Source organism: Hyposmocoma kahamanoa, unplaced genomic scaffold (genome assembly GCF_003589595.1).
Source record: "Hyposmocoma kahamanoa isolate Upper Pololo Valley unplaced genomic scaffold, ASM358959v1 78, whole genome shotgun sequence".
In the NCBI taxonomy this organism is placed as follows: Eukaryota; Metazoa; Arthropoda; class Insecta; order Lepidoptera; family Cosmopterigidae; genus Hyposmocoma; species Hyposmocoma kahamanoa.
The window spans coordinates 23466347-23484126 of record NW_020653945.1 but is presented as its reverse complement, the minus strand read 5'-3'; the positions used below and the strand labels follow the sequence as shown (position 1 = coordinate 23484126).

The following is a 17780-nucleotide window of genomic DNA, read 5'->3' as shown; positions in this document are numbered from 1 at the left end:
TTCCAACAAAAAAGAATCATGAAAATCGGTTAACAAATACCGGAGTTATCGCGTAACATACGTACAAAAAAAAAGAACATACAGTCGAATTGAGAACCTCCTCCTTTTTTTGAAGTAGGTTAAAAATGTTACATCATAAGATTTGGAAATATAAGCATGGAAATAAAGCATTGTATTTAGAACAAAGAGGCTGGATATCTGAAATATTTTTTGTAAAACTTAGCAAATTAGTATATTGTCTGTAAAATGTAAGTACTAAACGTTTTACAGAAAATTGGAGCCGTTTTGACCCGAGACAATCTTTCAGAAACAATAATTAGTATGATTCCTAAACAATTATTTAAGCGTTTTTTTTAACAATCGTATTATTATAGACGTATGTTCAATGTTTTTAGAGATAAAAATTTATCATTATTTTGCTCTCCGTTATTTCTAGAGCTATCGATCACTTTTGATCATTTATTACACTTGTCGTTATCGCTTTAATAGTTACCAAATGCGCAAGAGTACTTGCTCGTTATCCAATCACCATTGTACACTCCCGGACACATAATTCGCGCCACCTTGAATTTTCATTATTAACAGCTGTCCTAAACTTAAATAATGTTTGATAGTAATATTCTGTTTATTGAATATCACGATATTTTACTACCATGATATTCGGTTATTTTCTAACTGACTTTAATAAAAAGAAGGGGGAGCTCAATTCGACTGTATGGTTTTTTGTATATATGTATGTTATGCGATAACTCCGGTTTTCTAAACCGACTTTGATGATTCTTTTTGTGTTGGAATGAAGTTACCTCAGCAGTGGTCATATTTAAATTTGAACAAAATATAGATTTTAAGACTTTCGTGGTTATTCACTAAATGATTATCATTAGTAACAGGTTTCTTACCACGGTATAACTTCTTTTTATTTTCCCGATATTTCGGAACGGTTGCACGCTCCATGGTCACGGGTTGACTGGACGGCGGCAGATGACAGCTTTATGGGCAGACATATCTGTCTACCCTCTTGCGCTGTCGACGACTACCTTCATCGCGATTTGTTGTGGCGTTACCATTGTCACTCACTTTTTTCACACAAACCACACTTACTGTATCCACACGCGAAACTGAACTCGAGGTGTTTTTGTTTTTATTACTGCACGCACTAAGGACCGGATTCCATGCACTGGACAGTTTAAAACCATCATCACGGTTAAATGTTTTGTACTTCGTGATCTCGATGGCTTCTCGTACCAACCGTGGTATGTAGTGACGTTCTGTCGAGAGTACCTGGGGGCTATGCAACTCGATCCAGTGGTTAGTGTAAGTCTGTGTGAGATGTTGTGCTATAGCCGACTTCTGTGCATCATTGTTTTTTACTGCTCGGATGTGTTCCTTCATACGATCGACAATTGTTCGTTTAGTCTGACCGATATACGAGCTCCCACAACTGCAGTTCACTTTATAGACACCCGGTGTTTGTAAAGGAAGGTGGTCTTTTGGTGAACGTAACATTTTTCCTATTTTGGTTAAGGGGGTGAAAACAGTTTTTATGGAAAACTTCCTTAGCGACCTGGCTATTTTATCTGTCACCCCTTGTACATAGGGCAGAAAAACTGGTAGTCTCTGTACGTCAATTTGCTTCTTCCTTTTGTGTATTGGTTTAAATGTTTTTATTTTGTACCCATTCTGTCGCAAAACCGTCTTAACGTGCTCTTGTTCCTGTGGTAGGTGGTGTGAATCACAAAGATCATAAGCTCTATTGGTTAATGACCTGACGATCGAATGTAGGTGTTTTGGGTGATGATGTGAAGTGGCATGTAAATATTTGTCCGTGTGTGTTGGTTTTCTGTAGAAGTTATACCGTGGTAAGAAACCTGTTACTAATGATAATCATTTATTGAACAAAATATTCCACCTCTAAGGGTGGCAAACTAGGGGATGAATCCAGTTTCATGTACTTTCCGGTATCCGATTTTAATAAAACTTGGTAAATAGATGTATATGCACGATCTTTTAAGGTCGGTGTTTTTGTATTATGTGCTGAGATATTGTAAATTTGCCACTAGTTCGTTATAATTATTAATACAAAATTATTACGATTCGAAGTTTCTGCATACGTGTCTTCAGCATACTGTGCTTGACACTCTCCTCTATATTTTTGTATTCTAGCCCTTTGAAAATAAAAATATATGGTGGCTTAATAATATCCGGAAGTGTATATTATTATACTGTTGTCCTATAATCGGAAGCAATAAATCCGGGTGACTAACATAAATTTTATATCTCAGAATCTATACCTAAGAACGCTAGCTTATTCAAATAAAATAATGTTCAATTTATACAACTATAATTATTTTAAGACTCAAATAAAATTTCTTTGGTTATTATTTATTTTACTTAAGAGGGAGCAGAGAAAAAATTCCTAATCTTCGATTTGATTTTAGAGGGGTATATCCACTTTAAAGTTAAAAATAAAATATTGTATGAGTAACTACACGATATATTCAAGCATAGACACTAATCAGAAACTAAAACAATAAAGTTTCCTCGATATATAAAAATCACGAAATGACCTCTAATTTTCACATTTTTTCTATTCATCCTCGAAATGCTACAGGTTATTAGGACAAAAATTAGATAATTAATTATATTTATGCATGATCGAGAACTGTCACTACGGATTTTTTTTGCATTGAATAGGTTATTACAGGATGGAAATTATTACATTTGAGTTCATCTATTCAGCCATTATACAAAAGCATGCAAAATTAAATGTTATCTTCTAAGTAGTCATTTCCATTATAATATCCTTTTTTAACTAGGTATTTATACAGTTCAGTTGTCATTTGTTTAAATGTCAGATTTTTTATTTCAATTGGTAGTCTATTATAAATTTTCATGCACATGTAATATGAACTTTTGAAGTAGAGTGTAGTTTTAGGTATATTTTCAACAACAAGTCTGTCTGGGTTTCTTTTTGCGCGTGGATTAATTTCTATTAATTTTTTAAATAATTTTAGATGCTGTTTGTAAATATAGATAGTATTTTACATTACTTATACCTACATGTGTTGTTAACACCATGTAACACGATTTTTGTTTCTAAGTTATCAGTATCATTTTCTAATTGGATCTAACATAAAAATATGAAAAAACTTTTATCCCCTGCAAAGCTTTGCTTTGTGGTCAAGACCTTAGGATAATAACGCATAGAATGATAGTTTCATATCAAACGAACTGTCACAAGTGAGGCAAAAATCAAATTCATGTAGGCTAGTTTTAGTAGTAGGTTAATTTTCGGTTTTAGTGAATATTTATATAATACAAGTTGAAACGCGTTACTTCCTTGTGGAATGTGATGTTAGTATCTATTTTATGTTTATCTGACGTATTTTTACACTCATTTACTGCATATTTCGTCATTTTTAGCTAAAATTCTTGATATGTTCGCGATGCAAGTTGACCTTGAGCACTGACGGCCCGCCCGCTCGTGTAGGCCCTTTTTGCGCGCTTCAATTTGCCTCACTTGGCGTGTGCGAACTAGGTTTCTATGCGTTATTATTCTAAGATCAAGAGAATGAAAAGTTATTTGCGTACAATAGTACAAATGTACAAATTTTCGGGTTTCTCTTAATTTAAAGACAAAAAGGGAACATTATGTTTCAAATCAATAGCATATTTCCATTGACTTACAAATAAATGGACGACGGGTCTAATACAAAAACAACGAAAAAAATGTCCCAAGTCAACCTATTCGAAATTCAAATTGTTATGTCATCGCAGTATCGCGCTGTCCGTAGAACAAATGAAGACTAAAGCGGAGTGTAGCGCTCTGTATACGATTTTAGCGCCTTACAAGTGCGGACACTTTTTAGCGCGGACCCGACGTCCATATCATTGTAAGTCAATGCATATTTCAATCAAATTCTACAAATTCATAAGATAAGATTTGCGAGACCTTGTAAATACCAATATGTAGCTATGTAAATACCACTATGTGAGCCACAAAAGCAAAATTTCAAGAACATAGTGTAAAGAACGTAACTCAAATTGCTTTGAGAGAGGTACTTTTATAACAGAAACGACGATTATTCATAAATATATCTGGAAACGTATATTCAATTTGAAATCTTAGCCTAGAATTACTAAGATGTCCGTTTGAAATCAACCCTCTATTATTTATATAATTCCAAATTCAAAACCTAAGCTGCCTGTTACAGTAGCTACTGTTTTGTACATACTCTGCTTAATTAAATGGTAACCAACACAGACAAACCAGAAAAGGAACTTTTTGAAAATTTGTTACATAGTGAATATTGACGTAATGTCTGACAGACAGGGGTCTAAGAGCAAGAAGGGAGTGCTGCGGCACGCACAGACGGGTTAAAACCCATTAATGCCCGAAATTCATGACAAAAACTATTTACAACTAAAAATATATTTTGCTCAATGATATTATTATGTTGCGAGGATATATATAATTATATTATCACGAAATGTTTATTGCCTTCTGATCTAGATGATTCAATTTGCCTTTTTATTGAATCGATTAACTTCAAAATCTAATTGAAAGAAATCGATATTAAAAAGCGTTAGATCGTATACACTTCAATCGATTTCCACACAAATCGAATTGTAACGTGCCACTGTAGTAGTGTGAATTAACAGGATTGCAAGGTAGGTATTGTTTTGCCTACGTTTTTGGGCAGAATTGATATAAACCCGTCGGGGCTTTGGGTAAAAACCCGGTTAAAACCAGGGCGGGTTGACCAGCTTTTAACCCGCTGCCTATCTCTGGCGGTGCGTAAGTAAGTGGCATTACGTTGCGACACCGCATTGCACTTGTGGCACTCGGTGCGTTGAAATCATAATAGCATTGCAACGATTTAACACACCGGCAACGCCCGCATGGCATCGCTCTGTCTTTCGCTATTCATGGTTGTTTTCTACCAGCTCCATGATATTCTAGCCTACACGAGTACCGGCCCGCTAGTGTATGCAACTTTTTCTTCAATACAAGCCAACTTAGATCAATCTCCTGGAATATTAATATAATATTTGGGTTCCATCGTATTTGTACAACACAAATTTTTCATTTGGGTGAAAACATGATGCTTGACCAATCGATCAAAGTCACGTATGTACAATTGCAATATATTTTTATAAATCTTGTCACTGACCTCAATTTACAGCAATTGCATTATTGATTTTTACGTTATAGCCTTTTGCTAATTTATATTTGTGTCAGTCTAACGAAGCCTACGTAATTTAGTTTTTGTTTGAATAAATTTGTTTCTAATATACTTTTGTTTTAAAAAACTAGCATTATAATATTATGTTGGCGACCCAAATTCATTGCTCCCGAGTGTATTTGTAACAAATGTTAAGTAGCGAACTACGCAAATATCCGTCCAAAATAGTCGCGCCGAAACTTGTCGCTGACGGACGTCTCTGTAAGTATCTTTTGTAAATCTGTTTATCTATTCATCTCTCGTTTCATCTTGAGAAGAAATGTATATATCGGCGATGTCATTTTGAATGCTGCAATTTTAAGTAGGTGACCATTTTACTTGAGAAACTCAAACCCTCTTTTACCATCTTGAACATCATTTGCCCCACAATTCATATTGGATTGAGCATATCTGTTTCACCCTAACTCGCACCACTGTCACGCATCATCACTGACACCTGTCAGTCCTTAGAAAGCTGTCACAGTTGACTTCTAGCAGTTGAAGATGCCTGCGCCATCTATTTATTTTTTAATTAATTAATATCTTGTCGGAGAACTGACAAACAAACTGTCACTTAGAAAACTAAATAAATTTTCAAATTCTGAAACTCTGAAAATTCTCTGAAATTTCATGAGTTTCCACATATAAATATTAACAAAAAATTTATGTGAAGCTACAACTATCGCATCTTGATCTCACTAAGTACAATTAACAGCAAAAGTAAATGACGGTCACTTAGACCACAAAACCTGCAATCTACAATTCTGCCGTCCTAATGGAAAGTGCAGTAACTAGCATTTTTGACGAAATTGAGTTAAATACATAATCGTTAACACCAAAACAAGATCTACATTTGGCTCTTCCTCACGTATCAAAATTCCCATGTGAACCCTGTAATACATGGAAGTGAAACTGCAATAACTTAGTACAATATATAATTGCTAATTCAAAGTGCAGTAAGATTAGTTACTATATATTTTTGAGTCAAATTTGATGGAATGCGATGGAATTCTAGCAATAAACGCAGTATCTAATAGTTGCTGCACTAATTTTATTTATGTTTTACAAAATCTACCATCTTAGAGCTAATTATAAATGCAGTATCTATTATATACTGCAGTTATTATAAGGAAATCTATAACATTTTGTAGTTGCAATTCTAATAAAACTGTAATAACTCGTATAGATACCGACTGCAGTTATAATTGGAAAGAAGACGTCTCTAAGCTAGTGGCAATCAGACATCGCACAGAGGAGTATTTCTAAGCAAAAATCGATCAAAAGTCCATTTCAAACATTTTGTTAAATTCATCTACAAAGCTTAGTAACCATTACAACACTAAACGGGAATTTCAGCGCTCCTGTTTAAACGTAATCTTTCAACCCAATTCTGTGTTTATGTGTGGTGAAAGTTTTGTAATACCTATTGATGAATATTGAAGAGCTTCCTCTTACGTACTTACTTTCTCGTATTTAAAATTATATTTTCCGGATTGCACTTGATAAAGTGATATTTCTCACCGTATACATTTCACAATAAAAAATAACTTTTTTTTTGTAATCCCCACATTCACACATGGTTATATATATATATCAGTTAAGCCTAGTTAACTTATGATTTTGTGTGTAACTTAAAACTTCGTAACTCTTGATAATGTTTTTAAATAAAAATGTCCCGCAGGTACAACATCAACTTAGATGACGATGGGTCTTATGAAGACGTGTCCCATTAATATAATATTTTTTGCAATTAATTTTCAATACAACGGAAACTATGACTGTGTTTTAGTACAATATAATGACTTTAAAATGCTTTTTATTACATGACAAATCGATAAAAATCACAAAATCATTTTGTGCAACGTTTGAGGTGTAATACTCCTCTGTGCGTCTAATACTTGTGAAAAAGTGTTATTTTTGACATATAAAGTTGATCTCAAGTAAAATAATTAATCAGAGAAGACTGAATGTTATAGCAGTCGTCATAGCATTAATAATAATAATAATAATAATATAGTTCTTTAATAAAGAAACGTGATCTCAAATTCTAGTTACTCAACTAAGTTATTGTAATAAGGAGACTAAACTTTAACTAATTTCAATATAAGGCAAGGTTTGATTTTTTTTTCTACTGTTTATTGTCAATCGAAATGTGATTAAAGGTTCATATATCTGGGATTTCAACAAATAAATAATACATTTTCTTTGTTTTATTCTAATTTTATAAATGTACGAAATTAATATATCTATATAAAATACTATATTTTCTCATCTCTTTATATTCCCAATCCAATTAACAGTATGTCCGACTTGGAAACAGAAATAGAAATCATTTATTCCTTGAATAAGCAGTTGTGTATACAACAAACAGTGGGACTCGAACTCTTACCGTAGCCTATCATGTACGCTTGTAATACCAGTGGCATTACTCAGTCGTTGCTAACACAGAAGAGAAGGAAGCGAGAAAAGAGGAAAATAAAAAGTGAAGAGAGGAAATTAGGCCACCGATACTCTCCAAAACCTCAAGCAATGCAGCATTCTGCCGCTTTACGTCGATGTTTAGTAAGAATATACTAACAAATTGTGAGTTTCGACTGTATAAAACATTAGAAAATAGCGTCAATATGAAGTGTATTTTTAGCAAAAACTGCAGTCACTGAACAGATACAGCAGTTATTTATTATATATATTATTATGAATTTGTTTTTGAATATGTAGTTTCCAGATTAATTAGCAGTACGATATTTATCTAATAATAAGTGCAGTATCTAAGGTACTTACTGCCGTTATGGTTAGGAGGATCAGTTGTGTTACTAAAGCAGTTACTAAACTTTTAAAAATTTTGAAATAATATCGTACATAACCTTAACATACATATATAAATATGTCACCTTAAAATTCTTCATTCTTTTTTTTGTCTTTCTATTGATATATGCCATGTCGCTATAGCTTGCGTAGTTTTGAAGTTAGAGTAAATTTTAAATTATTTTCTTTAATTACGTTTTTCTCGAAAACAGGGTTGACTTAGTTACTGCTGTCTTAGTTAGGAGGGCAGAATTGGTACACGCATTCAAAGCTTTTTATACTTAAACGCCGTTTTACTGCAGCGGTACTAGTACAAAACATATCAAGATCACGGTCCACACACGACTTATTAAACGCAGAGGAGGCACGCATTATAAAAGAATTTTGTCTGTAATTAGTTTTGACTAAAGGTACGTCCACGTTCACGGAGGCTGTTTGTATTTTAGCAAATAAATCCGAACAATCTATAGATATACGAGCAATGCTCGTTAAGTAAGACATGTCGCTTACTGTACGTCGGTGTTCTAATGGAAGAAAATGTTTGTTGACGATCGCCAATATGTTATTTTTACAAATAATAAGGGGAGGCATATGTCCAGCACGTCTTTCGGCTGAAATAACGAGGATGATCTTTCCAAAAGTAACGCTAGAGAAATCCTAAACATGGCACCGGTTGTAAGCAAAGAGAAGAAGGATATTTCTTAGTCAAAGTCAAAGCCAAATTATCTTTATTTATAGGTAAGCAAATTGTACTGGAAATCGCCATATTTATTCAACTGTACTGCTTCGTTCGTAAGGCAAACTCTAGGAGGCCAGAAACTCTTAATGTAATTACCTCAAATCTAGTTTTTTGTCATTGACTTGTGGGTTTCAATGTATAACATAAATATACAAGATAATTAATGTTTTGTCGTCTTTAAATAATATATAAACTGCAAGACGCTGCTACAAATACACGTCTCCTTGATTTTGCCGACTTCTCATTTCAAACAATCTACGTTAATATTGTATTGACCCTGAGAGACTGCTAACAATATCTAAACGACAGTATAACGACAGCATAACAGTAGTTCGTTGGTCCACTTCCATAAATATTGTTTATTTGCAAAATAATGAAAACTACAATCACTGACCAACATTACACAGAATTGAAACTACGAAAAGCATTAATCAGGACTCTACAACTCTCAAAATCTTTTGTTAAAATTTATATGAGACCAACACTGAGGTACCCTCGTTCCAACAAAAAAGAATCCTCGAAATCGGTTCACATATGCGTAACATACTTACAAAAAAAAAACAGTCGAATTGAGTACCTACTCCTTTTTTTTATGCGTTTAAAAACCCCCATCCACTTTCGAAATGTTTGTTTCTTAAATTGTTACATCCGACCTGACATCGAACCCCCCTCACAATGCACACAGAGTGTCACCAAGGTCACCGAATTGAATGTGTAATCTCCGAAACACGCTTGTCGTAAATCGTGACTCTTGTCAAAAAGATAAGATAAATGATGATATAATTGCCGTCATGTATACATTTTTTATCATTTTTTCAATAGTACTATAGCTATAAGTACTTGTTTAGGAAGTCCACTTATCAGTACAAAATTTTGATATTGTTTTCCTCGGTCAAGTTCGTAAGTTTGTAGTAGCAGTACAGCTCCATGTAAAAGAGTTCTTCCAGGGAAGTATTGCCACCTTACCTATTTCTGCCGCCGAGCAGTAATGTGAGTATTACTGCGTTTCGGATTGAAGCGCTGGTGAAATTAGAGGCACGTGGAACTTGTCAACATATATCTCAGGATGACTTGGCAGTGTCCTCAGGTCTCTGCGCTTTCAAGCTCTTAGTGGCAAGTAGCGAAGGAGGGTGGAGGAAGTTGTTTTATATGATCTCCATTCCTACCACTTGTACCATCAGTCTTTAAGCGAGTCCCACTTTCCTTTAGCGTCTGACGAGGAGGGCTGTTTATTTTTTTTTTTAATTAGATTATTTAGTAAGTTGCTAAATACAGATTAATCGATACACAACTCTTTCAATTCCCAGTTCCCAAACGGCAATGCCATATAAAAGAATATGGGATGCGTCGTGTCCTCAAATCTACGACGAATGGGAGTCAGATGGAGCAAAATGGGTGATCCAAGACCTACTTCCCGAAGACGACAAAGTAGCTTTGAACATGATGATGGAACAGCTATTGCCTGATTCAGTCATGAGTCAGCTTAGTGGTAAGTACAAGCATTTATCTAAAAAATTATGACCCTTGGTAGCGCGTTTTGCTTGCGAAGGTTCAATATTTAAACTATATCGCAACTCGAAGTAATGTCAGGAAATGGTTTATTCCCAGTAGTTCTACGTACTCAGTTCCACATGGAACAATTGAAACCCAAAAGTTGCATGCATGAAACTAAATCGGTTCACAAATGTCAGCGTAATCATATTCAGTCAAAATTCAGTCGAATTGAGACAAAATAAAAGTAATTGTGATAGTAATTATGTAAAGAAAGAAAATATCAAAATATTGAGAAATTCCTTGTAATGTGGAATTTTAGTTTCTTTTTCGATGTTTAAATTACTTTTTTTTATCGATACCTCCAAGGAGCACTGCGCCTAATTAATTTTGTGGTCATCTCTATTTTTATTTTGTTGTTTGTTTCTTTTTTTCACAAAATGAGTTTTTATTTTTTTCGTTTCTTTATTCTTTTTTTCACAAAATTCGGGGAGCATAACGAGAAAATGACCAAAAAATTAAGTTGGCGTATTGTTCATTGGAGGTATCGTTATGATCCCAACTCAGTTATGTATAACTATAATGTACAGTTTGATACTAAGTCGTACGCCTGTGGTGGTAACCGACTCGCCTGTCCACAACAGTTGCAGTGCCACTCAGAGCTTTAAATCGCAAAGACCCAACCTGTAATTTCACCAGCAATTTGACTACATTTATTTAACTGAATATGAAAATCAGATAATGAGAATAGAGACGTTGTGATAACATTACATTTTGTATTGTTTGAATTTTTTCATTGGACTATGGGTTCATCGAGGCATTCCAACCCTGATGTTCGGAAGTGAATATTGGGTATGACAGAAAAAGCGTGAAAATAGAGTGAATGCTGTAGAATTCAAATCTTTGCGCAGTATGGTTGACGTTACTCTTAGAAGTCGATACAACTTCAAATGGCTTTGATCCGAATAAGTGTTGTATCAATCATTTTGGAAAAATATGTAGGAATATTGAAGATATACACTGATTAGTATACGGTGCTGTGTGAAAACATTCCTAAAAAACATTCACAATATAATAAACACAAACTTACCTCGAAATTTTACAAGAAAATCGCTGTATTCAATAGGTACCTTACATACCAATGTTTTTTTTATATATATCAGCTGGACTAAATAGTGCACGTATAGTATACGATATACATATTTCAAATAACCTTAATTTAATTTATAAAAAAATAAATTCTGAAATAAAGCCAGTATCAGTATATGCCGTTTGATTCAAGCAAAATGAACCTTATTAGTACGGCAAAATGTTTAATTCGAGCTGAGGTTGTATCGACTTTTAAAGACAGAATGCGGGACAGCGTAGTAAGAGAGCGTCTTAATGTGTAAAATTATATAGTCAATAGGATACAAAAGAGATTACTTCTACGATTTGGTCATGTAGAAAGCATGGATATTAGTAAATTGACGGTACAGATTTACATAGCTGATGGAAACAAGGGAAAAGGTATATGCCAACTATATTAGACTGGTTGGGGGTATTGTATTACCTGGTCACATAAAACCCTAACATGGAAGAGCGGGGTCTCCTAGCACAAGCAATTATTTTGCTTAAATGGAGTTCCCCAGCACATTTGCTGTAAACTAGGTCAAAGTGATCCTAATGAACACTTTCATTTTTTATGGAGTTCTTAGGTTTTCGCAATTGTTACACAAAGAAAATGAAACTATTGTTCCGTGATTTAACACATTACTACACATTCAATGAAGTTTGAAAAACCCCATTATCTACCCAGGTTGCTGCAGTACTAATTAATATGTATTAATGTATTCTAAACTCCATCATTAATTAATAATAAATTTAACTTAATAAAAATTCATATTGTTAAAATAAAATAATTTGTATGTTAAAAGGCCCGAAACGTTGGTTTGTTGAAAAAACAAATATACGCGATTTAAATCCGGACTTAAAAATGGTCAAGTTGAAACTATCGAGAATAATCGAGCATATATGAAGAGACAGATGTTAGTTGAAAATGTTGAAATCGATTTGTCAGTAGCGTAGCGAGTGCGGGTTTATTGCGTAGTACCTCCGGGAAACGGGCGTGACATGTTAGTAGATTGACGACACAAATTTATAGAGCTAATGTGGATGGAAACAAGGGAAAAGGTAGACCGCAAATTATATGAATCAATCAAATTGAGGACGTCCTTACGAAAGGTCAGGTTAAAAATATTATGAATAAACCGGCCTGTATACACTGATGCGAATTGAGCAAAGTTGAAATAGATTTGTTAGTAGCGTAGAGAGAAGGAGATTTATTGCATAGCCCAGTGGGAGAAGGGGTGATGATGCGATCTTAGAGGATGGACATGAATTTTGGCAGCACAAATCCGTCCTTCTTAGTTCTTTCTCCAACGTCTAAGGTGCTTCGTTACCTTATAGTGGTCGTGACTTGTATATTTTGAGTATGAATAATACGATATAACACACACTTGAACAGATAGAAATCATCGTGTCATGTCACGAAGAGCCAGTCATGTAAGATAATAATTTTCCAAATCTTATCAATTTGTTGTTGTCAAATAGTTATGTCCTTGATAACATTGAAATGTTTTCAACTTTACTCTACGAAGCATATCTTATAAGTTTTCTCGTTTGAAGAAAAAACACTACTAGAACCTTATAGTACCTATCTTTTATTGTTTTTCTAAATATTCACCACGTAGTTTAATACACTTTTCCATTTGCTTGTACCAGTCATTAAGACATTTGTTTCACTCCAAAGTAGGGGTGTTCAATATGGCTGTCTTGAAAGCGTCAACTGCTTCTTCACCGGATTGGAACCTTTGACCACGAAGAGTTTTCTTAACTACAAGGTCTACCAATCTGCATTAATCGTTATATGATCTTCAAGTGCAATTGTCGCAACTGAGATGCCTAATAACGCCTCTATCTCTCGATATGTCACATGATGAGTTTGAGAATTAGTTGTCTCACAGCAATAATGTTTTCTTTCGTGAAGGTGAATTTTGGACGTCCTTCGCGAGATTTGTCACTAAAACTGGTATGTCCACACTGGAATTCTAAATACCAGCGTTCGACAGTCCGCAGAGATGACGCTTCATCGTGGAACACAGATGGTAGCTCTTGAAATCACTGAAGCCGTGTCAGGCCTCTTTTAAAGTTGTACAAAATTATTGCACGGACATTTTCCTTAGTAAGATTCATTTTCGTACGTGACCTGACAGATTGAAAACGACACAATGACTAAACAATAGCATTAATCCTTATACTTTCAATTGATTTGAGATTCTAAATTCCAACAATTTGAATATCGAACAGTTCCAATTTCAAAGCTGCCGGTAAATATATAAACGACAGAACTTAAAAGGCATGCCTCGTATTTATAGCTTGATTGTCATTAGTGAAAGGCGGTACAAGATTTTTCTTTTCTGGTAGTGAAATTCATGAAATTTGTCTTAACTACATTTAGGGTCACAAAATAATTATGAGCTATTATTGTTACGGATTGTTATTATCGCTGAAATACGTATCATAGTGTATAATGTCAAACAGAATGATCAAAGATATTAAGTACCATGTCATAGAGAAAACGTATGCCTATTACATTTCAAAGACAAATATGAAGTTTCCTAGCGCAGTAGGCTAGCGTGTTAGACTATTTAGAGAAAAGCTTAGCAGTAGCAAGTAGTGGGACATAAAATACCTGTAATAACCAAACGTTATCATAAATCAGGAGTAACAGAAGAAGAAGAAAGCAGGCGAAACATGGAAATATATTATGCACATCATTTATCGAAGCGCATGAGTCTCGCCTGCTATCACATCAAAGATGGAAAGAAAACTTTGGCTGCTGTCAACTGCTGCTTTGTAAAGTTTGCTGATGAACAGGAGGTGATACCTGGTTTGGTAAGAAAAACACAATCACCTTAGACCTTGTAAATTATGATGCTTCGTGACTTATGGAAATTTGTTTGCTTTGGATCTTCATGTCGGACTAACAAGAAGAGTTGATGTGAACAAAATACGTTTAGGTTTGCGTGTATCCGCTCACGCGATGCGCTCCTCCTACCGCAAAATGGCGGCTATTTGGTTTCGCAAAATAGAAAAGGATTCAGTTTAAATACAAGTTTTTATAAATAAAAGTTATTATTCTGCATTGCTAAATAAATACCCTCCGTGCTACCAACAAAAACATTTCAAATAAAATGCAGTAATACACCGCAAATCCTGCACTTAAAGAGCACTAATGAAATTTTTGGCGTACTTGGATAAATATGATAATATTCCGTTTGGGTGGTTCTAACGTTTACCATGAAATTACTCCTTAAAGTATAGTTTGTAAACATTTATATTCACGGTAAACTTGAAAAACGCTACTTACGGTATGTTTTCAATAAATAAACATCGAAATCACCAGCCCAAACAATAACACACACGATTGTCGTGACGTATTTTTGAAGTTGTTTATTTTTTTTAAATGACAGACCCAGGCATTAAAAACTTTATGGTTTGCTAGAGTAGTTACCGAAATAGCAATTAATAATAGTTCTTTTACTTGTCATGACTTCGATATCCCATAAATCGGTATAAAATCATCACAGGCACCTCTAGGTGTGGTATGCGTCCACAGCTGCATGTATCGCGTGAGCGGGTATTTGTGATTTTTATTTTATGATTTCAATGGACGGCACGAACAAGTGGTGCGCCTGATGGTAAGCGAATCACCTACCCATAACAACTGCAGTGCCACACTTAAATTGCAAAGATTTGACGAGCAGTGCTAGTGCACCCTGCACCCTGAGACATAAGTTGATAAGTGCCCATGTGCTTGTAATTTCACTCTTCAATACCAGAACACAATAATGCTTACTTTACATAATTGGCCGCAAAAATAGGTAAGGTACTTCCCTGAACGAACTCGTTCACAAGGCGTTTACTTTGTTGGCGCTAACCTCAAATACTGACTAATTCATAATGACTTTCCAATTTAAAAAAAACTCATGGAATATTTTGAGGCATATATGTCATTATTCAGTCATACAACGCCCACTGCTGGGCATAGGCCTCCCCCAACGATCGCCACGACCATCGGTCCTGCGCTGTTCGCATCCATTGACTTCCCGCGACCTTTACCAGATCGTCGGTCCACCTGATGGAGGGCCTACTTACTGAGCGTCGTCCGGGGCGCGGTCGCCATTGAAGAACCTTTCCGCCCCAACGGCCATCGGATCTTCTAGCTTCAGCTGAGCAATTCTTCGAGCTATGTCGGTTACCTTAGTTCTCTACGGATTTCCTCACTTCTGATTCTATCACGTAGGGAAATACCGAGCATCGCTCTCTCCATTGCCCGCTGAGTGACCCTGAGCCTTCTTATGAGGGCCATCTATGTGACCATGCAGAACTATGTAGTTGAAAACAGCAACCTGCAATAAAACTACAGTACTTACTCATAAGCATCTTACCAGCATTTAATAGTTTAATCTTTCACTTTCAGTCAGATGGAGCAGCGTGGCGTAACGTTCAGGGAACTTTGGGAATTTTCAACTCGAAGCTAAATGCTTTCGAATACTTGGAAACTGATAAACTGCTGTATGCTGTTGGTTTAGTGGTAAGGAGAGACTACAGAGGTGCTAGTCTTGGAGCTAGGATGTTGGCTGCACGGTAGGTTCCTTTAAAATTTTTTAATAAGTAAATAGTGAAGATATCGCGTCGGTGTATAACAAATAAGCATTAATAGGTATTATAGAATGCTAGTATTTAGTAACCAATACCTTACAAATTCTTTGGCTGTGTTAATATTGATTAAGTTTCCGCTTTTTGTTAAGATATTTAATTGACGAAGTGGACTTCGTAAAATAAATAACACAAACGCAACTACAGCCACAAACCACCACCAAAAATATACCCGACACGGATTTTTATGCTTAGGGAAAGTGGGAAAATTAACTAGCGCAGCTATTCTGCACGATTTAACCTTCATTGGGTTCGCGGAGTAGCAAATTAATTTGCTTCCATTTTTAATAATAGCTGCGGGTAAGCCAAAAAATTATACAAGCCTGTCAAGCATCGAATCCACGACCACAGGAAACAAGTGTTCTGCTAACTAGGCTGTCACTTTTTTCCCACCCTAATCAGGACACAAATTGCTTACACAATCTATACTTAATTGTATATTACAGAGAGCCTCTGTGTAAATTACATGGCATTCCATCCACGTCAACCTTGTTCTCCGGAATTGCGGCACAGAAGTGTGCGACCCGAGCGGGGTTTACCGAAATCCTGAGCCTTACCTTGAGGGAGCTAGCTGACGCCGGTCTCAAGTATCCGAGGGATGACGATCGATGTATGAAGCTAATGGTCAAGAAGTTCAATTAAACTTTGTTTATCAAGAAATTTCCACAATTTATAAGTCGGTTTTAAAGAAGCAGTAGCGCTCCTTGTGAAAGAGTGTGTCCAGGGAAGTAATACCACTTTACCTACATATTTCTGCCATCAAATGAAATTACGGGCACATGGGGCTAGTCAACTTATGTCTCGGGATGACGGGCGCATTGGCAGTGCCCCTCGGATCTTTGCCATTGAAAGCTCTAAGCGGCACTGTAACTATTATACACAGGCATGTCGCTTTCCACCAGGCATACGACTTGTTTGTTACTTGATACCATAAAAAAAGACGTGGCCTTATTACACTAACTGCCTCCGTGGCCAAACGGTTACCATGCCACGCAGAGGTCCCAGGTTCGATTCCCGGGCCGGGAGAAATAGTAGTATGGCCTACAATTATTTCTCTCGAGAGTTTAGGTGTAATTTGTGGTTGTCTATGTATGTGTCCATGGCACCCGCGATACAGGGTTTCCCTAGTGCGGGGCTATGTTGAGTGTGTGCGTTATTTATTATTATTTATTATTATTACACAAAGAGTTTGACAATTTTTTATAAAATATCAAGTGACGGGAAGAACAAGTCGTGCACCTGATGATAAGCCACATATTTTAAATAGCAAAGAACTGAGGGACACTGCCACTGCGCACGACACCCGAACACTTAAGTTGACAAGTCTCATGTGCCTGTAATTTCACTAGCACCCTTAACTCTTCAAAACCAAAACGCAGTAATGCTCATATGAATATAATTGCTTGGCGGCAGAAACGGATGAGGTGGTAGTACTTCCCTGGACAAAATCTTACACAAGGGGGATATAGTATTAGCGTATCGTGATATTACTTTATTTTACTTTGTTAGAAAAGTTACTTTACGTCACTAAGAATTAGTTTCATCGAAATAAGAAATAAATCGATATTATCATGATCGATATCAACGGAACGCTGACAGGCGGCCGCCATTTAGACATGGGGAATAGCGTTACATTTCTATCGCCGTGACTGTCGTTCCGGTTCTAAAAAAATCATATATTATATAGATTTTGTCACAACTGTTACTTCCGTGACCTTGTCCCGCCTATAACTTACATCACGATATACGGTTTTAGC

General features: G+C 35.6%; 1 protein-coding gene across 2 annotated transcripts; it reads left to right on the top strand.

The window, feature by feature from the left end:
• Window positions 1–5415: 5415 nt before the first annotated feature.
• Window positions 5416–16781, top strand: LOC113233336. Of its 2 annotated transcripts, none has more exons than XM_026468439.1 (5): window positions 5416–5447; window positions 10077–10258; window positions 14024–14196; window positions 15785–15951; window positions 16470–16781. In XM_026468439.1, the coding sequence occupies exons 2-5, from the start codon at window positions 10090–10092 to the stop codon at window positions 16663–16665; spliced, it is 705 nt and encodes a 234-aa protein (XP_026324224.1). In that variant the 5' UTR covers window positions 5416–5447; window positions 10077–10089; the 3' UTR covers window positions 16666–16781. The 2 variants fall into 2 exon arrangements, with proteins under 2 accessions (XP_026324224.1, XP_026324223.1); XM_026468438.1 differs by lacking the exon at window positions 5416–5447 and adding an exon at window positions 9625–9759.
• Window positions 16782–17780: the final 999 nt, after the last annotated feature.

Excerpts from the sequence above, each read along its gene's own strand:
- LOC113233336 (XM_026468439.1), top strand. The coding sequence starts at position 10,090 with ATGCCATATAAAAGAATATGGGATGCGTCGTGTCCTCAAATCTACGAC. Across the intron at positions 14,197-15,784 it reads AGGAGGTGATACCTGGTTTG|TCAGATGGAGCAGCGTGGCG; the intron begins GTAAGAAAAACA and ends TTTCACTTTCAG. Across the intron at positions 15,952-16,469 it reads GCTAGGATGTTGGCTGCACG|AGAGCCTCTGTGTAAATTAC; the intron begins GTAGGTTCCTTT and ends TGTATATTACAG.